General features: G+C 43.6%; 1 protein-coding gene across 1 annotated transcript; it reads right to left on the bottom strand.

Moving 5' to 3' along the window:
• Positions 1-8913: 8913 nt before the first annotated feature.
• Positions 8914-26384, bottom strand: TAGLN (transgelin). The gene is made up of 5 exons (XM_073585224.1): positions 26243-26384; positions 17431-17625; positions 14679-14856; positions 9859-9961; positions 8914-9769 (listed from the first exon to the last, which is right to left on the bottom strand). The coding sequence occupies exons 2-5, from the start codon at positions 17611-17613 to the stop codon at positions 9625-9627; spliced, it is 609 nt and encodes a 202-aa protein (XP_073441325.1). The 5' UTR covers positions 17614-17625; positions 26243-26384; the 3' UTR covers positions 8914-9624.
• Between the last annotated feature and the right edge of the window lie 734 nt (positions 26385-27118).

The following is a 27118-nucleotide window of genomic DNA, read 5'->3' as shown; positions in this document are numbered from 1 at the left end:
TGGATGGCAGCTATACCCCCCACTTTATCACCAACACTCACTGCTATGTCACCGGTATGAATGACCTGGATGGCAGCTATGCTCCCCACTATGTCACCAACGCTTACTATTCTATCGTCTGTATGGATGGCAACTATGCTCCCTACTATGTCACCTGTATGAAGACCTGAGTGGCAGGTATGTTCCCACTATATCACCAATGTTCACTGCTATATAACCTATGTGAATGTTCTGGATTTACAGCTATGCTCCTCACTATATTACCAACGCTTACTGTTCTATCACCTGTATGGATGGCAACTATGCTCCCTACTATGTCACCTGTTTGAAGACCATAGTGGCAGGTATGTTCCCAGTATCACCAATGCTCACTGCTATATAATCTATATAAATGATCTGGATGAAAGCTATGCTCCCCACTATATCACCAATGCTTACTGTTCTATCGCCTGTATGGATGACAGCTATGCTCCCTACTATATCACCTATATGAAGACCTGAATGACAGGTATTTTCCCACTATATCACCAACATTTACTGCTATACAAACTGTATAAATAACCTGAATGACAGCTATGCTCCCCACTGTATCACCAACGCTCACTGCTATATCATCTGTATACATGACCTGGATGGCAGCTATGCTCCCTACTTTATCACCTGTATGAATGACCTGGACACAGCTATGCTCCCCACTATATAGCCAATGCTCACTGCTATATCACCTGTATGGATGGCAGCTATGCTCCCTACTATATAACCTGTATGAAGATCTGAGTGGCAGGTTTTTTTCCCACTATATCACCAACGCTCACTGTTATACAACCTATATGAATGATCTGGATAACAGCTATGCTCACTACAGTATCACCAAAGCTTACTGTTCAATTGCCTGTATGGATGGCAGCTATGCTCCCTACTATATCACATGTATGAATGACCTGGATAGCAGCTATGGTCCCCAGTATATAGCCAGTGCTCACTGCTATATCACCTGTATGAACGACCGGAGGTATGTTCCCAGTATATCAGCAACATCCACTGCTATACAACCTATATGAATGATCTGGATTTACAGCTATGCTGTACAAACTATGAATAACCTGAGGGACAGCTATGCTCCCCACTGTATCACCAATGCAAATTGCTTATCACCTGTATGAGTAACCTGGATGACAGCTATGTTCCCCACTATATCACCAACGATCACTGCTATACTTTACAGCCTATATGAATGATCTGGACAGCTATGCTCCCCACTATATTACCAACGCTTACTGTTCTATCGCCTGTATGGATGGCATCTATGCTTCCTAATATATCACCTGTATGAAGACCTGAGTGGCAGGTATGTTCGCACTATATCACCAATGCTCACTGCTATACAGCCTATATGAATGATCTGGATGACAGCTAAGCTCCTCACTATATCACCAATGCTTACTGTTCTATCGCCTATATGGATGGCAGCTATGCTCCCTAATATATCACCTGTATTAAGACCTGAGTAGCAGGTATGTTCCCACTGTATCACCAACACTCACTGCTGTATCACCTGTATGAATGACCTGAATGGCAGCTATACCCCCACTATATCACCAACGCTCACTGCTGTGCAACCTATATGAATGATCTTGATGACAGCTATGCTCCCCGCTATATCACCAATGCTTACACCTTATGGGCCAAATCATCCTGCTCATTTTCAGAGTCAATTTGCTTATTTGGCTACCTGCTCCTAGTTTCCCACCTAGTAATATGTGCTACATGTAAGGCCTGTGTGTCCGGGTTGCTTTCGTGTATAACCACCATGGCTTCATTTCTGTAGTGTGTCCCACTTCCTTTGATCAAAAACATGGATTTTTGTGATAACTCACCGTAAAATCCTTTTCTCTGAGACGCTCATTGGGAGACACAGGACTGTGGGTGTATGCTACTGCCGCCAGGAGGCTGACACTAAGTGGATGAAAAAAAGGTTAGCTTCTCCTTCACAGTATACACCCTTGCCTCTATTGCAGTCGAAACCAGTTCAGTGCAAAAGCCATAGGAGATCACAACAAGACAAAATCAACCTCAATGCAGGTAACAACATGTCTAGAAAACCCACCTGGTATCATAAATGCCTATTAGTAAACAAAAAGGAGCCAATTGGCTAGCAGGGTCTGTGCTATGTCCCCCAATGAGCATCTTGGAGAAAAGGATTTTACGGTGAGTTATCACAAAAATCCATGTTTCTCCTTCGCCTCATTTGGGGACACAGGACTGTGGGATGTCCTAAAGCAGTCCCTGGGTGGGAAGTCAACTCACCGGTCCAAGCTACACACACCTCCTGTTAATAGGTGTGCCACCACTGCTTGGCGAATCCTACCCAGGCTTGCATCTGCTAAAGCCTGAGTATGGACATTGAAATATGTGCAGGCTGGCCCAGGTTGCCACCTTGCATACCTGTTCTGCCGATGTCTGGTGCCAAAGAGCCCAAGAGGTGCCCACTGCTCGAGTTGAGTGCGTTCTGATACCTGCTGGAACAGCTGCGCCTCTGATGCGGTAGGACTCCTGAATTGCCAGCCAAATACACCTAGCTATGGTCACTCTTGAGGCAGCAAGTCCCTTCCTGTGACCTTTGGGGAGCACGAACAGCGTGTCTGTCTGACGAAAGGATGCCATCCATGACACTTACCTCCTAAGAGCTGTCACTAGGTCCAACGTATGACGAGCCTTTTCCACATGGTGTACCTGTGCCGGGCAAAAGGAGGGCAAGATAATGTCCTCCATGTGAAATGAGGAAATGACCTTCGGCAGAAAAGGAGGAGATGGCCTGAGAACCACCTTATCCTTGTGAAATATCAGGAACAGAGCTCGGCAAGATAGAGCTGCCAGCTCCAAGACCCACCTGATTGATGTTAACACCACGAGGAACACCACCTTCCAGGCTAAGGTATGTCACAGAGACCTCTTGTAGCTGTTCAAATGGAGCTCCCTGCAGAATGTTTAGGACCAGGTTAAGGTCCCAGGTGTCCAGAGAGGTCCTATGGGGGGCTACCAAGTGTGAGACCCCCTGGATGAAGGTCTTTACCCGCAGAATGGTAGCAATTCTGCGCTGGAACAGGATGGATAAGGCCGATATCTGTCTCCTGAGGGAACTTGAAGCTAAACCCGAGTAAGCCAGACTGGAGAAACGCCAAGATGTTGGAAATAGAGAATCTCAGTGGAGAACAATCATGGTCCTGACACCATGAGAAGAAAACTTTCCAGGTGTGGTGGTAAATACGTGCTGAAGCAGGCTTCCGGCACTAACCATTGTAGCAACCACATTGTGTCCGAACCCAGCCTGGGTCAGAATCCAAGATTCAACGGCCAAGCCATCAAACACAGTGCCCCTGAGTTCGGGTAGTAGATCGGGCCCTGGGACAGTAGGTCTGGGTGTAGCTGCACCAGGTCTGTGCACCACGCCTGACGAGGACAATCTGGGGCCAGCAGAATCACTGGAACCCCTTCTGCCTTGATCTTGATGACCCTTGGGAGTAGCGGCAGTGGGGGAAATAAGCATGGGAGGTGAAACTGGTTCCATGCCAGAACCAACGTATCCACGGCGATTGCCTGAGAGTCCTGAAGCCAAGCGTCAAATGTGGCCACCTTGGCGTTTTACCCTGGAGGCCATCAGGTCCACGTCCGGCATTCCCCAACATCGGCAAATTTGCTCGAAGATCTCAGGGTGTAGTGACCATTCCCCGGATGCAAGACCCTGTTGCCTGAGGAAGTCTGCTGCCCAGTTCTATACTCCCGGAATGTGGACTGCCGGGATCACCGAGTGGTTCCTCTCGACCCAGTGAAGGATGTGCCTCACCTCGTGCATGGCTGCCCTGCTGCGGGTGCCCCCCTGGTGATTTATGTGAGCCACGGCCATGGTGTTGTCCAATTGAATCCGGACGGGGCGGCCTGCTAGAAGGTGATGAAAACGAGCAGAGCCAGCCAGATAGCTTGTATCTCTAGCAAGTTGGTCGGGAGGCATGCCTCCTGCGGAGACCACTGTCTCTGAGTCACGTGGTGGCAAAAAAACACTCCCCAGCCGAGGTGACTGGCGTCGGTTGTGACCACCAATCAATGGTCCGGGGGAAAAGGGTTTCCCCTGAAGAAGGGGTGAACTGACTGTCCACCACCCAAGTGCCTGTCTGACCTGCACGGACAACCGGCACCGGTGGTCGAGTGTAAACCGGTTCTTGTCCCACGATGCCCAGAGGGGGCGAAGATGGAGTTGGGCAAATGGAACTGCTTCCATTGCTGCCACCATCTTCCCTAAGACCCTCATGCAAAAACAAATTGTATGAGGGACTGGTTGGTGAAGTACCTGGACTCCCTGCCGAATGGCTAGGGCCTTGTCCCGAGGGAGAATTACCAACCCTCGGGAGGAGTCAAAGATCATCCCTAAAAAAATCCTCTGAGCTGGAACCGGGGATGATTTCTTCAGGTGGACCAACCACCCTAAGCGGGCAAGAGTATCTAGAGTGATGTTGACGCTCTCCTCTCATGATCAATATGAAGGGCCCTTGCTCAAGAGGTCGTCTAAATAAGGCAAAACGACTATGCTCCGGGAGTGCTGGATGGCCATGACAACTGCCATGACCTTTGTTAACCCTCTGGGGGCGGTAGCTAGCCCGAAGGGGAGAGCTGCGAACTGAAAGTGTAGACCATTGATAGCGAAGCGTAGAGATTTCTGATGTCGATAGAGGCCAAATATTCTCCCTGTCCTATGACAGCTATGACCGAGCGGAGAGACTCCATCTGGAAATGTCCGACCTTGACAAATCTGTTCAGAAGCTTTAGGTCCAGAATGGACCTGACAGTCCCGTCCCTTTTTGGGGACCGTGAACAGGTTGGGAAAGAAACCCTGAGATCCTTCGTTTTTCCAGTACGGGGATGACAACACTGTTTTGCCGGAGCAATACGATGGCCTTGAACAAGGCCTGTGCCCAGGATTCCATTTTGGGAGGACGAGAAAGAAAAACTCATCTTGGGGGCTGTTTGACAGTCTAACTTGTACCCCAAGGAAATCAGCTCCCTTACCCATGTGTCGTGCACGACGGAGAACCTGGCATGGCGAAACCAGAGTAGGTGACCGCCCACTCTGCTGGTGTCACCCGGAACTTGCCTCGAGTCATTTGGCTGGAGATCTTTGGGACCTAGGTCCCCTTGATCTGATCTGTTGGGATTGCATCCTCCCCAATAGGTTGGCTCTATATGAGACTTGATGATCCCTGTCCTGGTTGGCGGAGTTGGTTGCTGAAGCCCACCCGGGGTTGCGAAAGGACCGAAACAGTGTCTGAAGATGGTGACGAAAAGGCTGTTTAACCCTTTGTTGAGGGAGAAAACTGCTCTTGCCCCCTGTGGAGTCAGAGATAAGCTGGTCCAACTGAATAGGCGGCCGCTCTGATAAGGTAAAGAAGTTAAGGACTTCTTGGAGGTTGAATCTGCACGCCAAGTCCTCAGCCACAGAGCCCTTCTAATAGAAATTGCATTTGCGGCAGCGAGTGCTGCGCAGGTAGCTGCGCCCAAAGACGCATTAATCAAAAATTCTGCGGCCAACACAATCCAATTAGTAATATCCGCTACCTCCGCAGGCAGGTCCATATCCTGCAAGGCTCTGTTTAATGATTCAGACCAAGAACCCATGGCCTTGGCTATCCAAGTTGCTGCAAATGAGGGAGAGAGCACTGAACCTGATGCCTCAAATACTGAGTGAGCCAGGCTCTCTATGAGACGGTCGGTGGGATCCTTGATAGAGGAACCATTAGGTATGGACAACAAGGCTTTAGAGGCCAAGCGCGACCCAGGTGGATCTACCGCCGGGGATTCCGCCCATCTTTTATGGAGATCAACGGCAAATGGGTATTTTGCCTCGATCGCTTTCTGGACTGAGAAACACCTGTCCGGCCATTCCCTGTGTCATTGTACTATGTCGTCAAACTTTGGGTGAGCGGCAAATACCTTATGAGGCCACTTGACTCATTTTAAATGACACCTTGTGCCTTGAGACCAGGGTGGATTCATTGTCAATCCCTAGGGTCTGGTTAATGGCCTTGATAAGGCTTATCCACTGTTTCCTGGAAACCCGGAGTGACTGAGTCAAGGGGCTCGACCGAGTCGTAATCTGAGCTCTGCTCGTTTCCAACTACTGGCGAGGGCAAGCAAGAGGCATAGCTCGTGGATGCCGAGGCACCAGATGGACCGGGAGACGCTGTGTGGGTTCATTTCCCCTGCGTCTGCCTAGTGAGAGAGCGGCCCCTGCAGGCCGGAGGCTCCTGTAAGGTGGAGGACCCCTCTAAGACAGGCGAGCCGCTATCCCTGCCCCTATCTGGGGCTCAAAGGGACTCGATTGCTCTCGCAACCGATGCAATGGACTGCAACAGAGACAGAGCCCATTCCAGGGACTAGGAGCGCTGAGCTCGGTCGCAGGGGAGGACTCCTGGGTACGTTTGGACTCGCAGGCCTCACAGATTTGCCTACTTTGTGCATGTGGGAAGGTGGACTGACAGGAGATGCACACAGTATACAGAAACGTGTGCATCTTAGCCTTTCTGGACATGGTGGCCCTGCTTAGGTGATATACCTGCAGGGGGGGCTATTGCTTATCCTCTGGAAAAACACAGAGGGTGGCCTTCCTCCTTTGGGGGTAGCACTTACCCCAGTCCTGTGTCCCCCATCCTGGATCTCCTTAGGTGTCCAGCCTGCCGAACAGCTGCATGCTTTTTAAAAGTGTGCCTCGGCGTGTGGGCGGTCCTGCCGGAGGAAGAGTCACCACCGGTGACATTATATGGGCAGAGCTTCTGCCCGCGGCCTAGCACCGGCTGAAGCTGGGGACTAAATTTTTCGGCGCCCGCCCAAGGCTCCGGGGGCAGGTCCGCCAGAAGTATACGCAACACGTGGGTGGGACTTCCACCCGCGGCCTAGTACCGGCAGAAGCCGGGGACTAAATTTACGGCGCCCGCCCGGACATGGGGGCCAGACCGCCAGAGAGGCCTGGGCAGGACATGCACTGCCGAGCGCTACAGCTGTGGGAACGCATGCTGGCGCCCAAACCCGTGCTGCAGCCCAGGGATCCAGGATGTGCCGACCCTGGGGGTCTAGGAACACTCCCAGCCCACCTTCCGTGCCTTACTCCTGGAGCTCCAGCTGATCCTCAGGTTAGGGGGAGGGGGGCTGCATCAAGAAATCAAGGACGGTGTAGGCACCCTAGCTCCATCCTCCCCCCAAGGGACGAGGAGAGGGACAGTCCGCCTCCTTCCACTACCGCAGTCCTTGCATTGGTGGTGCAGTGTGAGGCTGCACGGACTACCTGTGCCTCTGTACAGCCTAGGGTTTCAATACTCTAGGGTGGTCAGGGCGAGTCCGGCATCATGTCCCACATCGTGGGAGAGGATACATGGAGGCAACACTCGCACGTACTCACCCGTTGTTGGTTTGGGGAGATCGGACCCTTTCAGTAGGTTCCGTCGCCCCTGTCTCATCTTCATGGGAAAAAAAAAAGAGAGTCTGGAAAAAGACCAGATGTGTGCCTCCTAGGACACCAAGCAAGAACTGGTTTTGCCTGCAATTGAGGCGAGGATGTATACTGTGGAGGAGGAGCTAACCTTTCTTTCATCCACTTAGTGTCAGCCTCCTGGTGGCAGTAGCATACACCCAGTCCTGTGTCCCCCAATGAGGCGAAGGAGAAAATATTTTTTCTTCTTTGTGCTGAATGATACTAATGCTGAGGAGTGTGCAATATTCCCATTCCCCAGCAGGATGTCTGTGGGTTTTTTCTCTACACTATTATACAGCAGTTGTGGTCCTTCCTATCCAAACGCTGATACAATTTAACCTACCGTATATACTCATGTATAAGCCGAGATTTTCAGCACATTTTTTGTGCTGAAAAGCCCCCCTCGACTTATACACGAGTCACTGTCCCAGGGGGTCAGAAAGGGAGGGGAAGTGGTGGGAGCCAGCGGCTGTCACATCACACCCACTCCTCGCGCGATCGCTGTAAGTCTTCCCTGCATCTCTCTGTTGTCCCTGCAAGGCAGCTTCTTCCTATGTTCAGCTGTCACATGGTACCGCTCATTAAAGTAATGAATATGCACGCGTCTCCACTTCCATAGGCGTTGAGAGTATATTCATTACTTTAATGAGCGGTACCAAGTGACCGCTGAACACAGGAAGAAGCTGCATCGCAGGGACAACAGAGAGATGAAGGGAGGACTTGCAGCGACCACGCCAGGAGTGGGTGAGTATGACGGTGGGGACGGAGGGGGGGAGCCAAGCCATGCATACAACAGGGGGAGGACAGAGTATCCATGCATACAACAGGGGGAGCTACACATACCAGGACAGGGATGAGGGAACAATGCATACCCGGCTTATACTAGAGTCAATAAGCAAAATTAGGTACCTTGGCTTATACTCAGGTTGGCTTATACTCGAGTATATATGGTATGTAATGTTTCCCTTCAAAATTGTTTTTTTTCTACCCACACTTTATACTGAAATGTGCAAAACCTCACTTTGTCTTGATGCAATTTCTAATATTGATAAAGGAGAAAAATTGATATAACCAAGAGTGGTGTGCCGCTGGATTTTTGAGAAGCAGCAGAACAGCCACTTATTTGTAGGAGCTACACTGACTTAACAAACGCAAAAATGGTAAGAATTTTCTTTTGGGTAATGAAGACTGATTAGGTAACAAATTAATAGTGCTAGGGTGTGTATACTCTTTTAAATGTATCATTAAAAAAAGTTGTTAAATATTCATATTTTCATTTTTTTTGTACTTTTTTCTATTCTAAGATGCCAATCAGGATAATGGTCAAAGTACAATAGAGCAGTGTCACAGAGCTCCCCAGTGTCATATGTGTATATATTGCAGTAGTAAAACAAAAGTTTTATGAGATAAACAATTTTATTTTTGACCAAAAATAAAAGTAAAAAAAAACATCTTAATAAACATTGATTAATTTGATTGAACTTGTTTTGTTTTGCTAAGACTTAAGCAGATTAACCCTTGTACTGCTCCTGAGTACTGTTTAGTATGGTGCTGTCACAGAAAGGAAAGTAGCAGACTATGTAGAATGAATGATTGCACAAAATACAAACAAATAGCTTTTGGAGGGATAACAGTAACTGATGCAGGCAATAACCATAAATTTCAGATGCATTTGAGCTTACATCTCTAGTGCTTGACTATGCACTTAGACATGCAGATCAGGGATAGCTGAAGGTTTTGATTTCTGTGGCATAAAAATGACTCTAGAGGTGACTTTTCTTCTGTTTAATACTGGAGAAGTGTAAATTCAGCCCATTGAAGTTTGGAAGTGTTTACAGACCCAAGTCAGTCATTACTAGCACTACCACCTATAAGCTTCCCCTTTTTTGTCAGTAAATGTCTCAGACTCCCTTACATGAAAGGAGTGACTCCTTTGAAATGGAAATATTTTCACTACATATACCTGTAATTGGACAGGTCACTGAGCACTTCTACCATGGATGTGATGCATTGAGAGCTGAAAATGTGTTTTGTTGTACCCTTTTATTGCTGCTTAATACTCAAGGATTCTTCTGGGAGTGAAGAGGTTAACCCTTCTTGACTTGAATTTAACTGATGATCTGTCTTGGACGCCCGTATCCGGTCATGCCAGCCTGTGTGGCCCCCTGGTTGCTTCCCATCTGCAAACCAATTACATTCTTTCCTTGTTTGAGTTTATCATCGGAGAAGTCCCGCTTGTGCTCCTGAGCTTTCCTGGATAAATAGATGGGCAGTTACATGGCATTCATAGTGTTGGAGGAGATACAGCAAGACTTTCTGCAATGTATATTTCTACCACTTACTTCATGAACCAGGATGGGTCTCCTTGGTATTGGCCATCATTTTTGGTAACTGCGATACTCCCAAGAGCTATAATTGTCCTCTGAACAGCAGCCAGATCTTTTCCTGTAAAGGAGATGGGGATAATGTGAGAAATTTGCAGGTAATTAGACAAGACAGAATTATGCCCGTTGGGTAAATTATGAAGCAGCTCCTTGATTCCAATAATAATGAGCTGTCTGGTGGATCTGATTGATGTGATTCTTTGCAGTCAGATGTGGAAGTAAGCAGTTTCCCCAGTACTGCTTTATAGAGGAAATTTACCATTATATTGCATCTGCTGAATATGTAATTTAGAATAGGGGATAACTTGTTAATCGGTGGTCCTGCTTCAAGGATCCCCAGTTATATTAAAATTAGAGCTCATGGACAGTGTCCAGATTGGAGCTAAGATGCGCATGCTCAACCTCCGCTCCATGCTTGGTCCATGGGACTACTGAGAACAGCATTTGTTTAGGGTACTGCTGCAAATAGCCAATGAGTGGGAGCGTTGGCCGAGCATGCGCACCTCTTCATTTAAGATGGGACTGAAGAGTTCTAATCTCAGGATTGATGGATGACTCATTGATCAGCAAGTTATCCCTTATCATCCGGCCACTATATGGTCATGTGAATCCAACTTTAAGGTTGCGTTCCCACAATGCGTTTTTGAAGCTGCATATTTTTGCTGATTCAAAATCGCAGCATCTTACAGCTTTAGCAAAGAGTATGGAATTTATAGATATCTTATGCCAACTTTATTTTTTTTTATGCTGTGTAAATTGACTTGTACTTATTTCAAATCCACAAAAAGCCAAAATTCTTTTGCAGGTATGCTGAGTTTTATGTGTACATTTTCCCTGTAGAATTGCATCAGATGTGGGAAATCCACCAGAAAAAAAAACCTGCAAATGTGTATTTAGTGCATTTCCACTGGGGAAACACTAAAATCACGTGCGATCCGCACATGACCGCATCACTAGTTTTGTCAAAGCAAAATGTCAAAAAAAAAATTAAAACAAAATTAAACAAAAACTTGATACAAATGCATGTAAAAACACAATCTAATGTACATAATAGGTGCAGATAATTTGCAACTTCAAAAACTCATCAAATAGTCATCGTGAAAACTTGGCCTAATTTGTTATTACAGTGATTTACCCTAATATGTGGCAAAATCTTGGATAAATCCTCAGCAGAATAAAGCATGGTGCAGGGGTTTTGTTTTTTTGTTTCTGGTCTTAATTCAGATTCATTACACTATATTGTGTTACAATTGTGCTATCATATATATTTCTTTTCTCTTTCATATATTACTGGTTTTGCTTAAAAATATTTGTTTAGCATCACATTACAGCTGACTAAGCATCATATAAAGAATCCACATAATAAGTGTATGAGGTCTAAGAGGCCCCATAGATAGCTGTTGGCTACAGAATGATTCTGGTGCCAGCTACTGTATCTATCCAGATTCCTCCATACTCGGGAGCGATCAGCTTAGCCGAGAACCCCTATGTTGTCTATGGGAGCTGCTGACCAACTCCAATGGTGGTGGCTTCTCTTACGAAGAACATAAGGAATTGCAGTCCAAAAACACATGCCAGATTCTTAAATCCCCGAACATCATCTGGCCATTACACTAAGGCCAGTTTCACACGTCCAGCTAATTCTGGTACCAGAAAAACCGGTACCGGAGCTATCTGTGTCCATGTGGATACGTGGTACCTCCGTGTGGCAACCATGTGCCGCACGTGTGCCGCATCAGGACCACACAGACGGCCGCTGGGAAGAAGCGCTACAGTAAGCGCTGTTCCCGGCGGCTGATGCTGAATGCAGCTGTCATTCTGCTCTCCTGCTCTGCTGGCAACAGCACATTTTTAAAATCTTTATTTCACTGCTAATTCCATTGCGACACCATCGTTGTCCTGTAAAAAGGTGAAAATAATAAACCAAACATATACATTACCTGTCCGGCGCTCAGTCATGTCCCATAGCATAAATCCATCTCGGGGGCTAATCATTTTACAGGCAGAGCCCTGTTAACATGGTCACTCTGACTGTAAAGTACTGTGGAATGAATGGAAGCAGCTGGCGCATGCTCAGTAACTAGTGGTGACGTCACCGCTCATCACTGAGTCTGCATTCTGCTTCCATTCATTCCACAGTACTTTATAGTCAGAGTGGCTGTGCTAACAGCGCTCCGGTTGTAAACTGATTAACCCCTGAGATGGATTTACACCGTGGGACATGACTGAGCGCCCACAGGTAATGTATATTGTTGCTTTATTATTTTCACCCTTTTTTACAGGAGAACGATGGCATTGCAATGGAATTAGCAGTGTAATAAAGATTTTAAAAATGTATGTGTTGTATTCTTTCATTAAAATACTTTGCTCTGTGTGTTTATTTAACCCTTGACTGACTCTAGGATTAGTAATGGAGAGGTGTCTTATTGACACCTCTCCATTACTAATCCGGGCTTATTGTCACCTTACAATAGAAAGGTGACATTAACCCCTTATTACCCCACTTGCCACCACTACAGGGCAAGTGGAAAGAACCAGGCAAAGCTCCAGAATAGGCGCATCTAATAGATGCGCCTTTTCTGGGCAGCTGGGGGCTGCTGTTTTTAGGCTGTGGGGGGCCAAGATCAATGGCCCCTTAGCAGCCTGAGAATATCAGCCCTCAGCTGTCAGCTTTAGTTAGGTTGGTTGTCAAAAATAGGGGGGACCCCATGCCGGGTTTTTTATTTATTTACATAATTTAAAAAAAGCTGGGGACCCTCTATTCTTGAGAACCACCCTTGATGAAGCTGACAGCTGAGGGCTGCAGCCCCCAGCTGTAAGTTTAGTCTGGTTGGTTCACAAACTGAGGGGGACCCCACATCGGGTTTTCATTCATTCTTTCTCTCCTGCTCGCTGTTGTCGGCAGAGCAGGAGAGCAGAATGACAGCGGCGTTCAGCACCAGTGGCTTACAGTAGCCGCTTCTCGGCGGCCGGCCTCTGAGCATGGAGGACAGTGTGAACTGTTCTCCGTGTGCACGGGTGCAGCATGTGTTGCGGGCCGTATGTCCGTGTTAAAACGAAAATGTCAGCGTATTTTGCACACACACACGGTCTTTGAAAACACTCTGACATGTGCAGTGACCCATTCATTTGAATGGGTCTACGTGTGTCAGTGTCTCCAGCACGTGAGAAAGCTGTCACTACACGTACCGGAGCCACTGACGTGTGAAAGAGGCCTAATACACATTAGACTGATGAGTCCTCTGATCTTGGGCCAATGTTACTTTAATGTGTATGGGAGCCTTGAGTGAAATGTAAAAAAATGATTTTCTCATGCATCAAGTTTTTGCAGTGTCCATAGTGTACCATGTCCGATTAGCATGCCTTGGATCCATGGAAGAAAACAATTCAGAGGATATTCCATCAGACTATACTCCGAGTTGAAATCTGCACCTCAGGTCAATTCTAAGATGGAAAAATCTTAAGTTGTTAACCCCTTTCCGACATCAGCTGTACATTTATGCTGATGTCGGACTTCCTCACTTTAATGTGGGCTCCGGCGGTGAGCCCACATCTTTTCCGGGACATGTCAGATGTTTTGAACAGCTGACATGTGCCCGTAATAGCCGCAGGAGGAATCGCGATCCACCCGCCGCTATTAACCGGTTAAATGCCACTGACAGCGGCATTTAACAAGAGCTTCCGGCAATCGTGCTGGAAATCCACCCACCGGTGACCCACGTTACAAGATCGCGGGTCTCCTGTGTGTTGGCATGACAACCGGAGGTCTCTTGGAGACCTCTATGGTTGTCACTGCCGTCTTGCTTTTAGCACCACTCAGTAATCGGCGCTCATAGCAAGTGAGTAATTCTGTTACTGTACATAGAGGCGAACTGATCATTGCCTCTATATAGCAAAGTCGATCGGGTTATGGCAGCTTCTAGTCTCCCATGAAGACTATTGAAGCATGCCAAAAGTAAAAAAAAATGTAAAAGTTCAAATCACCCCCCTTTCGCCCCATTCAAAATAAAACAATAAAAAAATCAAACAGACATATTAGGTATCGCCTCGTTCAGAATTGCCTGATCTATCAATAAAAGAAAGGATTAACCTGATCACTAAACGGCGTAGCGAGAAAAAAAGTCAAACCGCCAGAATTACGTTTTTTTGTTTGCCCTGACATTGCATTAAAATACAATAACAGGCGATCAAAAGATCGAATCTGCACCAGAAGGGTATAATTAAAAACATCAGTTCGGCACACAAAAAATAAGCCCTCACCCAACCCAAGGTCACCAATATGGAGACGTTACAGGTATCGGAAAAAGGCAGATTTTTTTTTAACAAAGTTTGGAATTTCTTTTTCACCACTTAGATAAAAACCTTAGACTAAAGTATGGGCAAAGACTTGCAAAACAAAAAGACTTTAAGGCTATGATCACATTAAGTTGTCTTGCTGAGTTTTCAGCGTAGAAAGAATGGAAATTCCAAGTTTTGTGCCAGATTTGCAGAGTTTCTGCTCCAGAAACTTAAAAAAATTTCAGTGTCATGCAATTCTGGATGAAAAGGGGTTATGATGTTATTTGTGAGGTTTCTAATAATATGATAATCCTGTTGCTGGAAGGGATCCTCTCTAATCTGTGCTCTCTGGAAAGGAAGGCGTTAAAACACAATGCTATTAAGAACCAATGAAACATAAAGAGCATGTGGCTTAGAGGAAACTGCGATTGCTGTTGGATTCTGGTGCCTTCACGTGAATACTAGTATTGCAGTTCTTGGCTCCGAGAAGTGAATTTTACCTTCATACAGGTCCACGGTTTGGAAGATATCTGTTTTTACTACTCCATAATCCTCAGATGCTTTCAGAAATTGTGCCACCTGCTCCATCTGTTTGAAGACCATGCTGGGGGGAGGATCGGGGATCTTCACAGGCTGCGATCCTTTGGGGTATAGGCTGTTAATCAATTTAGAAAGAACCTAATGAAAAGTAAAGAAAAAAATAATCATTAGAAGTTTAGTTTAGACCCAGGGTTGGGCTGGCCTGGTGGGGTATTGGGGAAATCCTCCATGGGCCCCTGCAGTGGATCAGAGTGATGGTGATGGGAAGAAAAGGGGAAAAAAATCTTTAGAAGTTTAGTGTAGACCAACACAATCGGCTTCCTTTATCAAAATGGTAAAAAAAAAGTTGTCCATAATGAGTAATCAGGGCTCAGCTTTTATTTCTAAAACCACTCTGGTAAAATAAAAGCTGCGCTGTGATTGGTTGCTATGTACAACAAAGATAGATTTTCATTTGTATGTTTGATAAATGTGACCCAACGTTACCGAACTGGAGATTTATAAAAACTAGTATAGAAAAAGTGGAGCAACGAGTTCCACATTTTAAAGCCTTTTGGTTGTTATGGGCAAATGCTCCTGTTTCCCGGTGTGCTTGTTGTACCGTGTGTAGCCCAGGTTTTTCCTAAATTAAAAGTGTGTTTTCATTTGTGATATTCAGACCATTTTTCTCTGCCTCTTGTCACACAGATGAATTATGGCATGGGACACTATATTCTTTCAACATCGGACAGGTGAGTGATATTGTTTTTTAGTTTTCTTGTGTGTGTTTGTTTGGGTTTTTTTACACGGGACAATGACTTCAGGGGATTAGGTGTTAGGCTGGGATCACACATGCGAGAAACTCGGACCAGTTTCGCATGTTAATACCCATCACTGCCACCGGCACTCAGGAGCGAAGCGTGCTACTGCATAGAAATAAATGCAGCCACACGCTTTGATCCGAGTGCCGGGTATTAATATGTGAGACTCGTCCGAGTTTATTGCATGTGTGATCCTGGCCTTAAGGTGAGTATAATAAGTTTTTTATTCATTTTACATTTGATGTAGATAGCGGGGCCTGAATACATCTCTCAACATTGTCCCATGCTCTAGCCGGTCTCAGCATGAGCAGGGGAGAATGATGAGAGTGGTTTTCAGCACCCGGCGCTGAGCATCAGCACGAACAGTACCGCTGCGCCCCATGCTGCTGTTGAAAAACAAATGGATATGTCAGTGTGTTTTGCCCACGAACACACGATCCTTGGAAACACACTAACATGTGCACAGACACATTCACTTGAATTGTTCTACCTATGGAAGTGTCTCCAGTAGGTGTGAAAACTGTCACCACACGTACCAGAGACACTCATGTGTGAAGAGGGCCTGATGCAAATGCTGAGTTCACAGGAGTGTATTTCACCATCTCTATACTGACTGGACTAACCACGGGTCTACTGATCCAAAATTACAGCCTCAGAGACTTACATGAGAATGTAAGTTTGGGTTGGTAAGATCCATGGTTGGTCAGGACATTGATGTCCATATACAGACATGCGAAATATGCATGTGTGAACCCAGTCAAAGAGTGCGACAAATGCTTAACAAAGGCTGATATCTGTGGAAAACTTAACCTGCCATGTTGGCAATCTTTGGATAGACCTTTTTGTGTTGGAGTCTTCAAATCCATTCCATCAGTGGTTCTGCTATCGATGCAAAGCATGGAGAAGAAGGGCCAGGATCTTGTTAATTCATATTTATACCTTATCGTGCATAGACCAAGGCCTCAATCAGATTACTTGTTTTCTTATGGAAAAAAAATGTTTGTTTATTTTTAGTCAATGCAATGAATCTGATTTTTTATCAATTTTTTTGGTTGGTGTCCCTTTTTAAGCCGGGGTCACACATGCGAGAAACTCGCACAAGTCTCGCATCTTAATACCCGTCACTGCCGCCGGCACTCGGGAGAAGAGCGTGTGGCCTCATAGAAAGACATGCCACTGCACTCTCCTCTCCCGATTGCTGGTGGCAGTGCCGGGTATTAAGATGCAGGAGTCATGCGAGTTTCTCGCATGTGTGTCCACCGGCCTTACCATCAGTGTTGCATCTCTTTTTCTTAAAAAGAAAAAAAAAACTTCCAAGAAGCATCTCCTACCCATCAAATAGTAAAACGGGGGGAACACTCGTATGACCCCGGATGGTATCAGTCCTATCAATCCTAGTTTTTACCATGGAACCATTGATTTTAGTAGGCGAGATTAATTTGGCATTGTATAAAAAATTCACTTTTTTTGTAGAATCCTGGTCCACAAGAAAAAAAATAGACATGTGAATACCATATGACAAAAAAAGAAAGGTCCAGATACAAAATGAATGGGAAAAATGAGTAACAAATCATTTAGAAGGTGAATAATATTTTTTATCACATGGCCAGCTTATAAGTTGCCATACACCCTTGGTAACTCAGCTTGTACACTCGCTTGACCTACAGAATACATTATAGCTCCAGACTCCTCCATGCATATTCATGCCTAGTTTCAATGAGGTTACATGTGTTTGCAACAGGGGACAGTAGAGTAAGATGTTAAGGGTAAATTGGAGGCCCTATACACATTAGATGGACAGACAAAATCAGCAGAAAATCTCAATCACTTGCACGTGAATTGAATTTGGTTAGAAATGGCATTCTTATGTGATGTGAGTAGAAGGGTGACATTATGGCCAGTCAGTCCTCACCACTCCATTCTTTAACCACTGCTGGAATCCATATCTTCCTGGTTCAGGTGGTTCTCCCACCTCTGATCCTCCCTGCATCTTAATCCACTGGACTAGGCGCGCTTCCAGCTCTTCATCATACTTCTTCTCTATGCGAGATTGGACGTCACGGCTCATGCCGTAGGATGGACCTTTATTGGCCATTGTTGCTATGACCTAGGTGCAAGATAACAGGATAATTAAAACCCAAAAAAAATCAGCTACGAAATGAGTATATCACAATATCTGACAATACTACATTAACCCCTTCATGAGCGGCTGATTGACTGTTTTTTTTGTGAGACGAGTTGTAGTTTTGGAATGACACCATTGATGTTACCATATAATATACTAAAAAACAGGAGGGGTAGAATTCCAAAATGGTGAATTAAAAAAAAGATAAAGTTGCAATTCTGCCATAATTCTAGTCTTTTACAATGTATTTTCAGGGAACTAATTATGCTGTAAAATTACCTTGCAATATTGTTCTCCAGGTTACTACAATGATTGCGGAACCAAACTTGTATATTTTTTTTTTAAACGTACTTGATTAGAAAAAAATTCAGAATATTGTTTAAAAAAAAGGTGTCATTTTCTGAGATCTGTGACTTTTTTTTGCCCTTGATGGAGCTATGTGAGGGCCTGGTTTCTGTGTACTGGCTTGTGTAGTTTTTATTGATACCATTTTAGGACACAGAGAAAGTTTTGATAACTTTTAATTGCATTTTTAAGGACGTGCGCCAGCAGGAATACCATAATTCTGGCATTTGATTATTTTATTCCTTTAGGCGTTTAACTCACAAGTTAATTGATTTTATATTTTAATTGGATTTTTACAGATAGGCTTTTTTTCATCTTTTATTTCTTTTTACTTTTTAAACTGTGAGTAGGGAGGTAATTTAAACATATATATTATATATGTGTATGTGTGTGTGTATATATATATATATACACACACACACACACATACTTTTTTACTTACTTTTGTATTCCTCTTAGTGGACTTGAACCTGCTGTTTTTGCAGTATGTATTTGAATTAACATTTTAAGGTCCAACATGGCAGCAGTTGCGACCTTCAGCAGGCCCCTGTCTCCCATAGTATTCCTTTAGCACCCTGTGTTTACTTGGCAAGGGGATGGGGGGCTGATAGGAGCCAATCACGAGCGCACCAGTATATAGTTACACTATTCAAATAAAATATAAACTTTGGCACTCCAAGTTACAAGTAAATGAAAGTTTACACGTATACTTGTATTACAGAGGTCAAGATTAAGCCAGTGTTTCGGCCCATATGTGGCCTTTATCAAGGTAAATCTGTATGATACAAACACAAAAATACAAGAGAAAAAGTAAAATAAAGAAAACCAATATAAAAACTGAATTCAAGCTCACCCAGTTGCTCTATGCTCATCCACCTGGGGCTCAGACACCAGTCTCGCTCTGGCCTCACATCAAGGATAATGGAAAAAAATTGGAGTCCAGCTCAACCGGACTGGCTTTTCCTTTTTCAAAAGAAATTATAGTGCATACAGAACAAAATTGTCATGGCCAACATGACCCAGTCGACGTGTTTTGACTGCACTAAGCCGTCTTACCCATGACTTCCTCATGAGTAAGAATGCTTAGTGCAGTCGAAACGCGTCAACTGGGGCATGTTGACCATGAAAATTTTCTTTTGTATGCACTATTATAATTTCTTTTGAAAAAGAAAAGGAAAATCCAGTCCTGTTGAGTCGGACTCCAATTTTTCTAAAGAAAACAAATCATATGGTTTAACAATAATTTGGTTTAACAGTAGTTTATATGGATAACGTGAAAACTGCTCAACATCATATCTAGATCAAATATGTACATGCACAATACAAGAATGTTGATGGAAGCATGGTAGCCATGAGGTAGCATAGAGAAGGAGGTGCTGGTGGTTATGTGGTGGGCTCTAAATAGAAGATATTCAAACTAGGTACTCTATATAAAAGAAGAAACATTGCATTAATATACCAATGATTTGTTAAACCATATGATCTTTTTTTTTATTTTTACTTTTTCTCTTGTATTTTTGTGTTTATATTTTATTCAATGTGACTTCTTGTCTTACTTCTGAGCACCCCCTCACGAACAATGGAGCGACACCCATCATCTAATATATGCTATTCAAATGCCACTGTCAGTGAATTCTACTGTTTATCCATGTACATGTTGCTGCAAATCAGAGCTCTGGTCGTTGATGTTACAGCAAGATGCTGGCTGAATTACACAACAGGCATTTGCCCTTTATGGAGCAGGTTCAGCTCTTGAACCATCTCCATGCATATGCAATGTGACTGTAATGTATACTGTAGCTATGTCAAGGTGGATGAAGGGGGTTAGAATTCCAGCGAAAAAAAAAAAAAGGCTTTGTCCCCAATTTCATAAACAGAAAATAACTACCCGTATATACTCATGTATAAGCTGACTCGTGTATAAGCCGACCCCCCCCCCTAATTTTGCCACAAAAAAAATGGGAAAACTTATTGACTTGCGTATAAGCCTAGGGTGAAAAATGCAGGAGCTACTGGTAAATTTCAAAAATAAAAATAGATACCAATAAACGTAAAATTAATTGAGACATCAGTAGGTTAAATGTTTTTGAATATCCATATGAATCAGGAGCCCCATATAATGCTTCATACAGTTCATGATGGGCCCCATAAGATGCTCCATAAAAAATACGCCCCATATAATGCAGCAAAAAGGTTAATAATGGCTCCATAAGATGCTCCATAGAATAATATGCCCCATATGCTACTCCATAAAGGTTATGGCCCCATAAGATGCTCCATAGAATAATATGCCCCGTAAGATGCTCCATAAATGGATATGGCACCACAAGATGCTCCATAAAGGTTATGGCCAAAGAAGATGCTCCATACAAAATATGCCCCATATAATGCTGCACAAAGGATAATAATGGCCCCATAAGATGCTCCATAGAATAATATGCCCTATATGCTGCTCCATAAAGGTTATGGCCCCATAAGATGCTCCATAGATTATGCCCCCTTGTGCTGCCCCGTAAGATGACCTATAGTTTATGCCCCCATATGCTGCCCCATAAGATGCTCCAAATATTATGCCCCCATATGCTGCCCCATAAGGTGCTCCATAGTATACCCCCATATGCTGCTCCATAAGGTGCTCCATAGTATACCCCCCATATGCTGCTCCATAGTATACCCACCATATGCTGCTCCATAGTATACCCCTCATATGCTGCTCCATAAGGTGCTCCATAGTATACCTCCCATATGCTGCTGCTGCTGCCACCGCAAATAGAAAAAAAAAGAAATACTTACCTTTCCGTCATGGGGGGCCAGGTGCTGGGGTCACCGCTCAGGACCCCGGCACTGGCGATACTTACCGATCCTCCGTCCATTGCTGCACGCCCCTTTGTCTGCTGGAACCCTCTTTCAGTGACGTTCAGGCAGAGGGCACGCACTGACTACGTCATCGTGCCCTCTGCTTTAACATTACAGACAGAGGACGGAAGAAAGCAGAGCAGCGTGCAGCAATGGACCGGGGATCGGTAAATATAGCATATACTTACCCCCTCCTGGTGCGGTCTCTGTGCAGCCCCTTCTCCCGGTCTCAGGCTCCTTCCTGCAGCAGTCACGTGGTACCGCTAATTAAAGTCATAAATACGCGCATATTCATGACTTTAATGAGCGTTACCACGTGACCGCTGCAGGAAGGAGCCTGAGACCTGGGAGAAGCGGGGGGTTGCAGAGACTGCGCCAGGGAGGGGGTAAGTATGATCGGACACTCCTGCACCCCCTCCCCTGTCGACCCCCTGGTATATGACTCGCGTATAAGCCGAGAGGGGGACTTTCAGCCCAAAAAAGGGCTGAAAATCTCAGCTTATACGCGAGTATATACGGTAGCTTAATGTGCTACAATAAGTGTAATAATCTAATGTCATGTGCTACATTTTGTTTAATAATATAATTTAACATGATGCACTATGTGCCCTCCGAAGAAGCTAAGTAGCGAAACGCGCATTGGGGTCCCGCTCTTCACATTATAGTAAGGTTGGTTCTTGGCTCTATTTCATGACTATCATTTTATTGCATATATTTATCTCTCTGTCTATATTACTATTGGCAGCAGCCATACCTGTCATCAGATTAAGGCCCCTTTGTTTGAGGTTCATTTGAGGTTCATTTTATAGATCTGTATTCAGGATCGCCTCATCTTCTATAGTCTTATGATAGCAGTCACACCTGAAATTAGGTTATAATTTTTCTTCTCTGTTTATTTTGTAGGTCCTCATTTTGGATCACTGAATCATGCACTATTGCACCTTAATTGACCACTGAGAGAAATATGCACTTTCTGCTACATATTTGCAGTCATGCACTATTGCACTTTATATGATTAATGAGAGATATCCGTGTTTTCTCATATATGGTATTTACTTTTGCAGCTTTTTGCACTTTTTTGTCCCATATTTTTGGTGGGCAACAATTTTTGATTAATTGTTTTGTGCATCATACCAGGTCTATTCATTGATATATGCAATTGTGTTTTTATTGCCAACTGTTTACCTTTCCTTACCCATGTGTGGAAACTAAGTGTCGCTGATTCCTTTTTGTATTCAACTTTTTGCTTGATCTTTCATAAATCTGAGTTTTATCAATTTTTGGATTAATAATAAAATTACATGTTTTACTTATTGCTCCTGGCCCACTTTTTCTTTTGGGTATATATGCAGAGACATATAGCATAAACTTCTCCCTGCAGAGTATAGAAAAATCCTTTGTTTTTCTACAAAGCTGCTCGTTCTGTATCACTCATCTTGGGATATGTTGGGAAGAAGTAAGAAAGGACAAAGCTATATATGATGATCAGTTTGTAAAAAGCTTGATACAAAAGTGACACAGATAGGGCTTGCTCACACGAGCATATAAATCGGACTGCATTCGGACAATGATATTCAATCGGGTGGTGCAGAGCTGCATATTTTTTCTCAGCTGTATTCAGCATGCTGTGATTTCCTCTGAGATTGTATAGTGTGAGGAAAAAAATTGCATGCCATGAGGATACATTGCAATGCGATTTTTACGGCTACATTGCGATTCTGTAGCATAGAAAACTGTTAATGGTCCTGTAAAGGATGAATAGCTGCTGAGTAATAAACAGTTTGCAAACGGACAACACACAGATCACAAGTGAGAAAAACTTCTCTCACTCTCCTGGATGAGAATGGGACCGATTACTTATACACAAGTGTGTGTACCCCAACAGTGACTACAGTGCTATATGAAACTACCACTGCGGCCCCATATAATAAAAACATAATTTAATAGTTGGATATATTTCCCTTTAATGTTTGTTGCCTCCCCCCCACTATCAGTGTAATTCCTGTCATCTTCTGTACCAGTTGACTCGCATTGTCACTACCCAGATCACACGGCGTCTTTTGCGTGGACTAGAAGTCACTTTTTCAATGAAATCCTGTAAAAACCTTAATGTTGGTCTCATCGGCTTACATTGAGAAATTGATTTCCAGATCACCAGACATAAAAAATTAGATCTGACTAGTTATATTGCATAACACATGCAGAAAATGACCAGAATGATGCGAATAACAACGGACGGTAAACAGTAAAACTATGCTCATTCGTTGATTTTTTTTACTTCTTTTTTTATGCAAATTTTCAGCTACGTTTCACAGTACCAGCAAAGTGTTTGTGATTTCAGGAATCTTATGCTCACGCATGGTTTTCTTTTTCCTCGCTGCATTCTCAAAGAGCTGTGTTTTTGTAAAATGCAGTATGTCACTTCTTTCAGTGTTTTTCCAACGTTTTTCACCCATTGAAAGCAAGAGGTAAGTGCAAAAATTCAAGTATCAGGTTTTGCTGCCAAAACATGACGAAGTTAAGTCAGATTTTTTTTTTATGCAGTAAACTTTATCAGCATGCACGAGAGACAAATGTACCTTGACAAAAACGCAGTAAAAAAGCGCGGCAAACACTAAGCAGACCCTGCTTTTTTGAACATAGCCTGTCTTTTAATGTAATGTATGCACAATAGCAATTGAAAAGAAGATAAAAGATTAAAAATAAAATTAATGTTTTTAAAGTTTTACATTTCCATTTGTTACTGCTCCTGTGGTTGCATCGTTATCACCCAGCTGTCCTGGATTGAGCATACACATTTGACTCTTTGCCCAGACAAAGGACTTGAGAGCCCTCATTATCCAACAGAGAAGGTCCCAGTGATTGGACCCCCCATATCATTCACTGCTTTATGACATGGCTAATATGTCTGAATCAGTAAAAAGTGGAAAATCCAGATAACTTGTGAAAGCTGCAGTATTGTGCATGTCAATATAGGTATACATATAATTTCTTAGGTACTGATGTTCTTTACCCCCTTCCCGATCTCCATGACGTTTGACTGCAAGCAATGACCGTCTCAACCTTGAGCGGTCTTTTAAGATGCGGCAATTTCCTTCTTGCATTATAGCAGGTGCAGTTCCGATACTTGGCTATCAAAGACAGCTGGGACACCCAGGAGAGATTTGTCACCACTTCAGTCCTCTCGTTCCCAGGTTTTATTGTGTTTAAGGCTACATTCTCATAGCGAGCTTTCGAAATTGATAATTTTCTGCTCTCATTAAGTAAAATAAGCTGCATAAAAAAGCAGAATAAATAATTCACCAAATTGTGGGAATGTAGCCTAATAAATGCTAGGTAGTGAATAGATGCCTCTATTGATGCCAGCGATCACGTGATCACCAGCTTTCTGCCCATCATAGCAGATCTCTTGGGTTTTGGCAGTCCCAGATTAGTTCTGCGAGTGAATGCTCCAAGACATTACAATTTTTCAAAACGATCTGAGTAAAATGTCTGAATGGGCAAACACTTGGCAAATGAGGGTTAATGTAGATAAATGTAAAGTAATGCACCTAGTACAGAGTAATCCTATTTCTGCATATAGATTAGATGTGAAAATACTCGGGACTACAGAACAGGAGAGGGAATTGGGTATTCTGGTTACAAGTAAGCCGAGCAGCAAGTACTCAATGTCAAGCAGCAGCTGCAAAAGCAAATATGATTTTAGGGTGTATAAAGAGAAAGAAAATCCCGCAATCCTCATATTGTTATCCTTTTATAATTGCTTGTGAGGCCACACCTAGAATATGGGGATCCAGTTTTGTGCCCCACATTTAAAAAAGGACATTCAGAAATTAGTTCAAAGGCGGGCAACTAGATTATTACAAGGGATTGAAGGCATCTCATATGATGAAAGGTTGGAAAAGTTGGGCTTGTTTAGCTTAGAAAAAAACAAGCTTCAGAAGAGATCTCATTTATACTTATGAATATATGTGTGGTCCGTACAAAGAACTGTACTAAGGACCAGGAGGCACTCATTATGGGTGGAAGAAAGGTGATTCCGGCAGCTAAACAGGAAAGGTTTCTTTACAGTTAGATCAGTCAGACCTTGGAATGCCGACCACAAGAGATAGTAATGGCAGACATTATAACAGCTTTTATACAAGGGCTGGATGGCTTCCTCAATACATATAACATTGCAGATTATAGATAATTTAGTAACAAAAAACAATTGATGGGGAAAGGTTGAATTTGATGGACCCAAGTCTTTTCAACCTATGTAACAAGGGACTGTATTTCTTACAAGGGGCTTCTATCAATACGCCAAGTACAGTAATACAAATAAAACCAAACAATAAAAATATCTCCCAGAGATCTCTTATGATGTCTTTAGGAACATTTTATCTAACAAATATGAATCTATGTTAAATAATGGAATTAAAAATGTGATAAAAAAAAGTTTAAAAAACACCCTCCCATCCAAAAAAAGGTTATTTAAAAAAAAAAAAAGTTATTGTACAAAAAACCTTACTATTTCTTACTACATAGAGACTGAAAACCTGGACACATGCTCAAGCCACTCCAATAAGTTAGTTAAAAAATTCATAGAATGAAGCATGAACATAAAAGCTTTTTTTCCCTTTCATTTTATTATGAAAATCCCCCCAAAGCCATTACATAATTTGTATATGGACCCCTGAAACAGCGCAGAAAAATAATACAATTACTCCTGCGTAAAATAATGCCCATACAGCCACATCGGTTAAAAAAAAAAAAAAGTTGCTGCTTAAGTGGGGAATGCAAAAGTGAAAAAAAATAAAAATAAATTGGTTATAGGGGTTAAGAATTGTGAGTTACTAGTTTCTTTAAAATGTTTTGTCTGATCTCTCATTCACACGTCATTTCCAATTATGGAGACTGGATGGCCCAAGCCATTTCACAATATCTGTCCTTAGACTGCGTTACTGGCCGTCGTGATACTGATCGCTGTGTTTACATAAAAGTCTCCATAAAAAGAAAGAACGAGAAACAGATCTGGCAAGTTTTTGCCATAAATTCCCAGAGAACATCAACACGAGAAATTGCTCGCACTTCATTTCTTCCCTTATTTAGAATAGTCTCTCGCTCACTGCCCGAGAGATCATACCTTACATTCACCACTAATAGATGTTCTCTGCTGATATGTCCTCTAGATAATCTGAGGAATTAGTGTATGGTATGCCATTCCAGGATGTTGTCTGCCACAGCTTGCTGGGACTTACAGTTCTAAAATGGCAAAAGCCTCAGATGCATCATCTTATGTAAAGTATGATCCCTTTGGTGTAAGTTGCATGCATAGCTCCCCCTTGCCATTAGTCTAAGCATAAAAATCCTAAAGCCACTGACTGAAGCCCCCAGCCCATCCCTCTCCAAAACTCACAGATTGCTACGGGATGATGGTCTCTTCCTCCAGGATGCAAAGTACTGACTGAGAGAAGAGAAGGATGGGGAGATAAAAGTTCTGTTCTGCCTGCAACGTAGGGGAGTATCAGCCCACCTTCTCCCCCCTCCAGTCCCCAGTCTTCCCAACTCCATATTAGGGGAAGGTCTGACCAAACTGCTGGGTTTGGGGGTATGCACACATTCTCCAGATACCTAAAGGATGCGGGAAAGGGGAAGAGTTTGCCACTCTATAGGAGGGGGGAGATCTCCCTCCAGAAAATCCTTTTATAGACTCAATTCAGGGGCATTAGTTTCCCCTTTACACTTTACAAGGGGGGCAGTAACAATGGGATGATGTGATGCTGAATGTGGTTAACTGTGCCGATTCTTTCCAGATGCAAATGTCAAACTTTTTATCAAGAGTAAACTTTTTTTTGTAGGAAAAAACTTTACTTTTGCAACATACATTATTTTATTACAATGTAGGCATGGAAATTTTCCAGGATTTGCTAATAAATTCATTTCTAATAGATTTATTAATTAACAATAAGACCTTCATATACTGACAGGAGGGGCTCCAGACCCTTCTGTAAGGAGATGAGATTAAAGAGATGGCCATGCATGAGTGCAGCAACATAGACCTTATACCACGTTGTCCCCCCTACACAATGCAGCCACCTCTCCATATTTTACCCTCACAATATCTCACTCTTCGTACTGCCTGACACATACTGTACTCACTCTGCATACTGCCTGTCCTATACTTTATCCTCAAGCTATTGCTCTCTTCACACTGCTTGTCCCATACTCTTCCCTCACTTCATATTGCCTGTCCCATACGGTTCCTTCACACTATCCCTCTCTGCATACTGCC

This window comes from Dendrobates tinctorius, unplaced genomic scaffold (assembly GCF_039654945.1).
Source record: "Dendrobates tinctorius isolate UK_male_01 unplaced genomic scaffold, ASM3965494v1 ptg000086l, whole genome shotgun sequence".
Classification (NCBI taxonomy): domain Eukaryota; kingdom Metazoa; phylum Chordata; class Amphibia; order Anura; family Dendrobatidae; genus Dendrobates; species Dendrobates tinctorius.
Note: the sequence above shows the minus strand (reverse complement) of the source record. Positions and strands in the feature narration are given on the sequence as shown.

What these genes read in the sequence shown, in the direction of transcription:
- TAGLN (XM_073585224.1), bottom strand. Translation starts at nt 17,613, where the DNA reads ATGGCCAATAAAGGTCCATCCTACGGCATGAGCCGTGACGTCCAATCT. An exon ending in AGTGGTTAAAGAATGGAGTG is followed by an intron (nt 14,857 to 17,430) that starts GTGAGGACTGAC and finishes ACTTTTCATTAG; the next exon opens with GTTCTTTCTAAATTGATTAA. An exon ending in GACCCATCCTGGTTCATGAA is followed by an intron (nt 9,770 to 9,858) that starts GTAAGTGGTAGA and finishes CTATTTATCCAG; the next exon opens with GAAAGCTCAGGAGCACAAGC.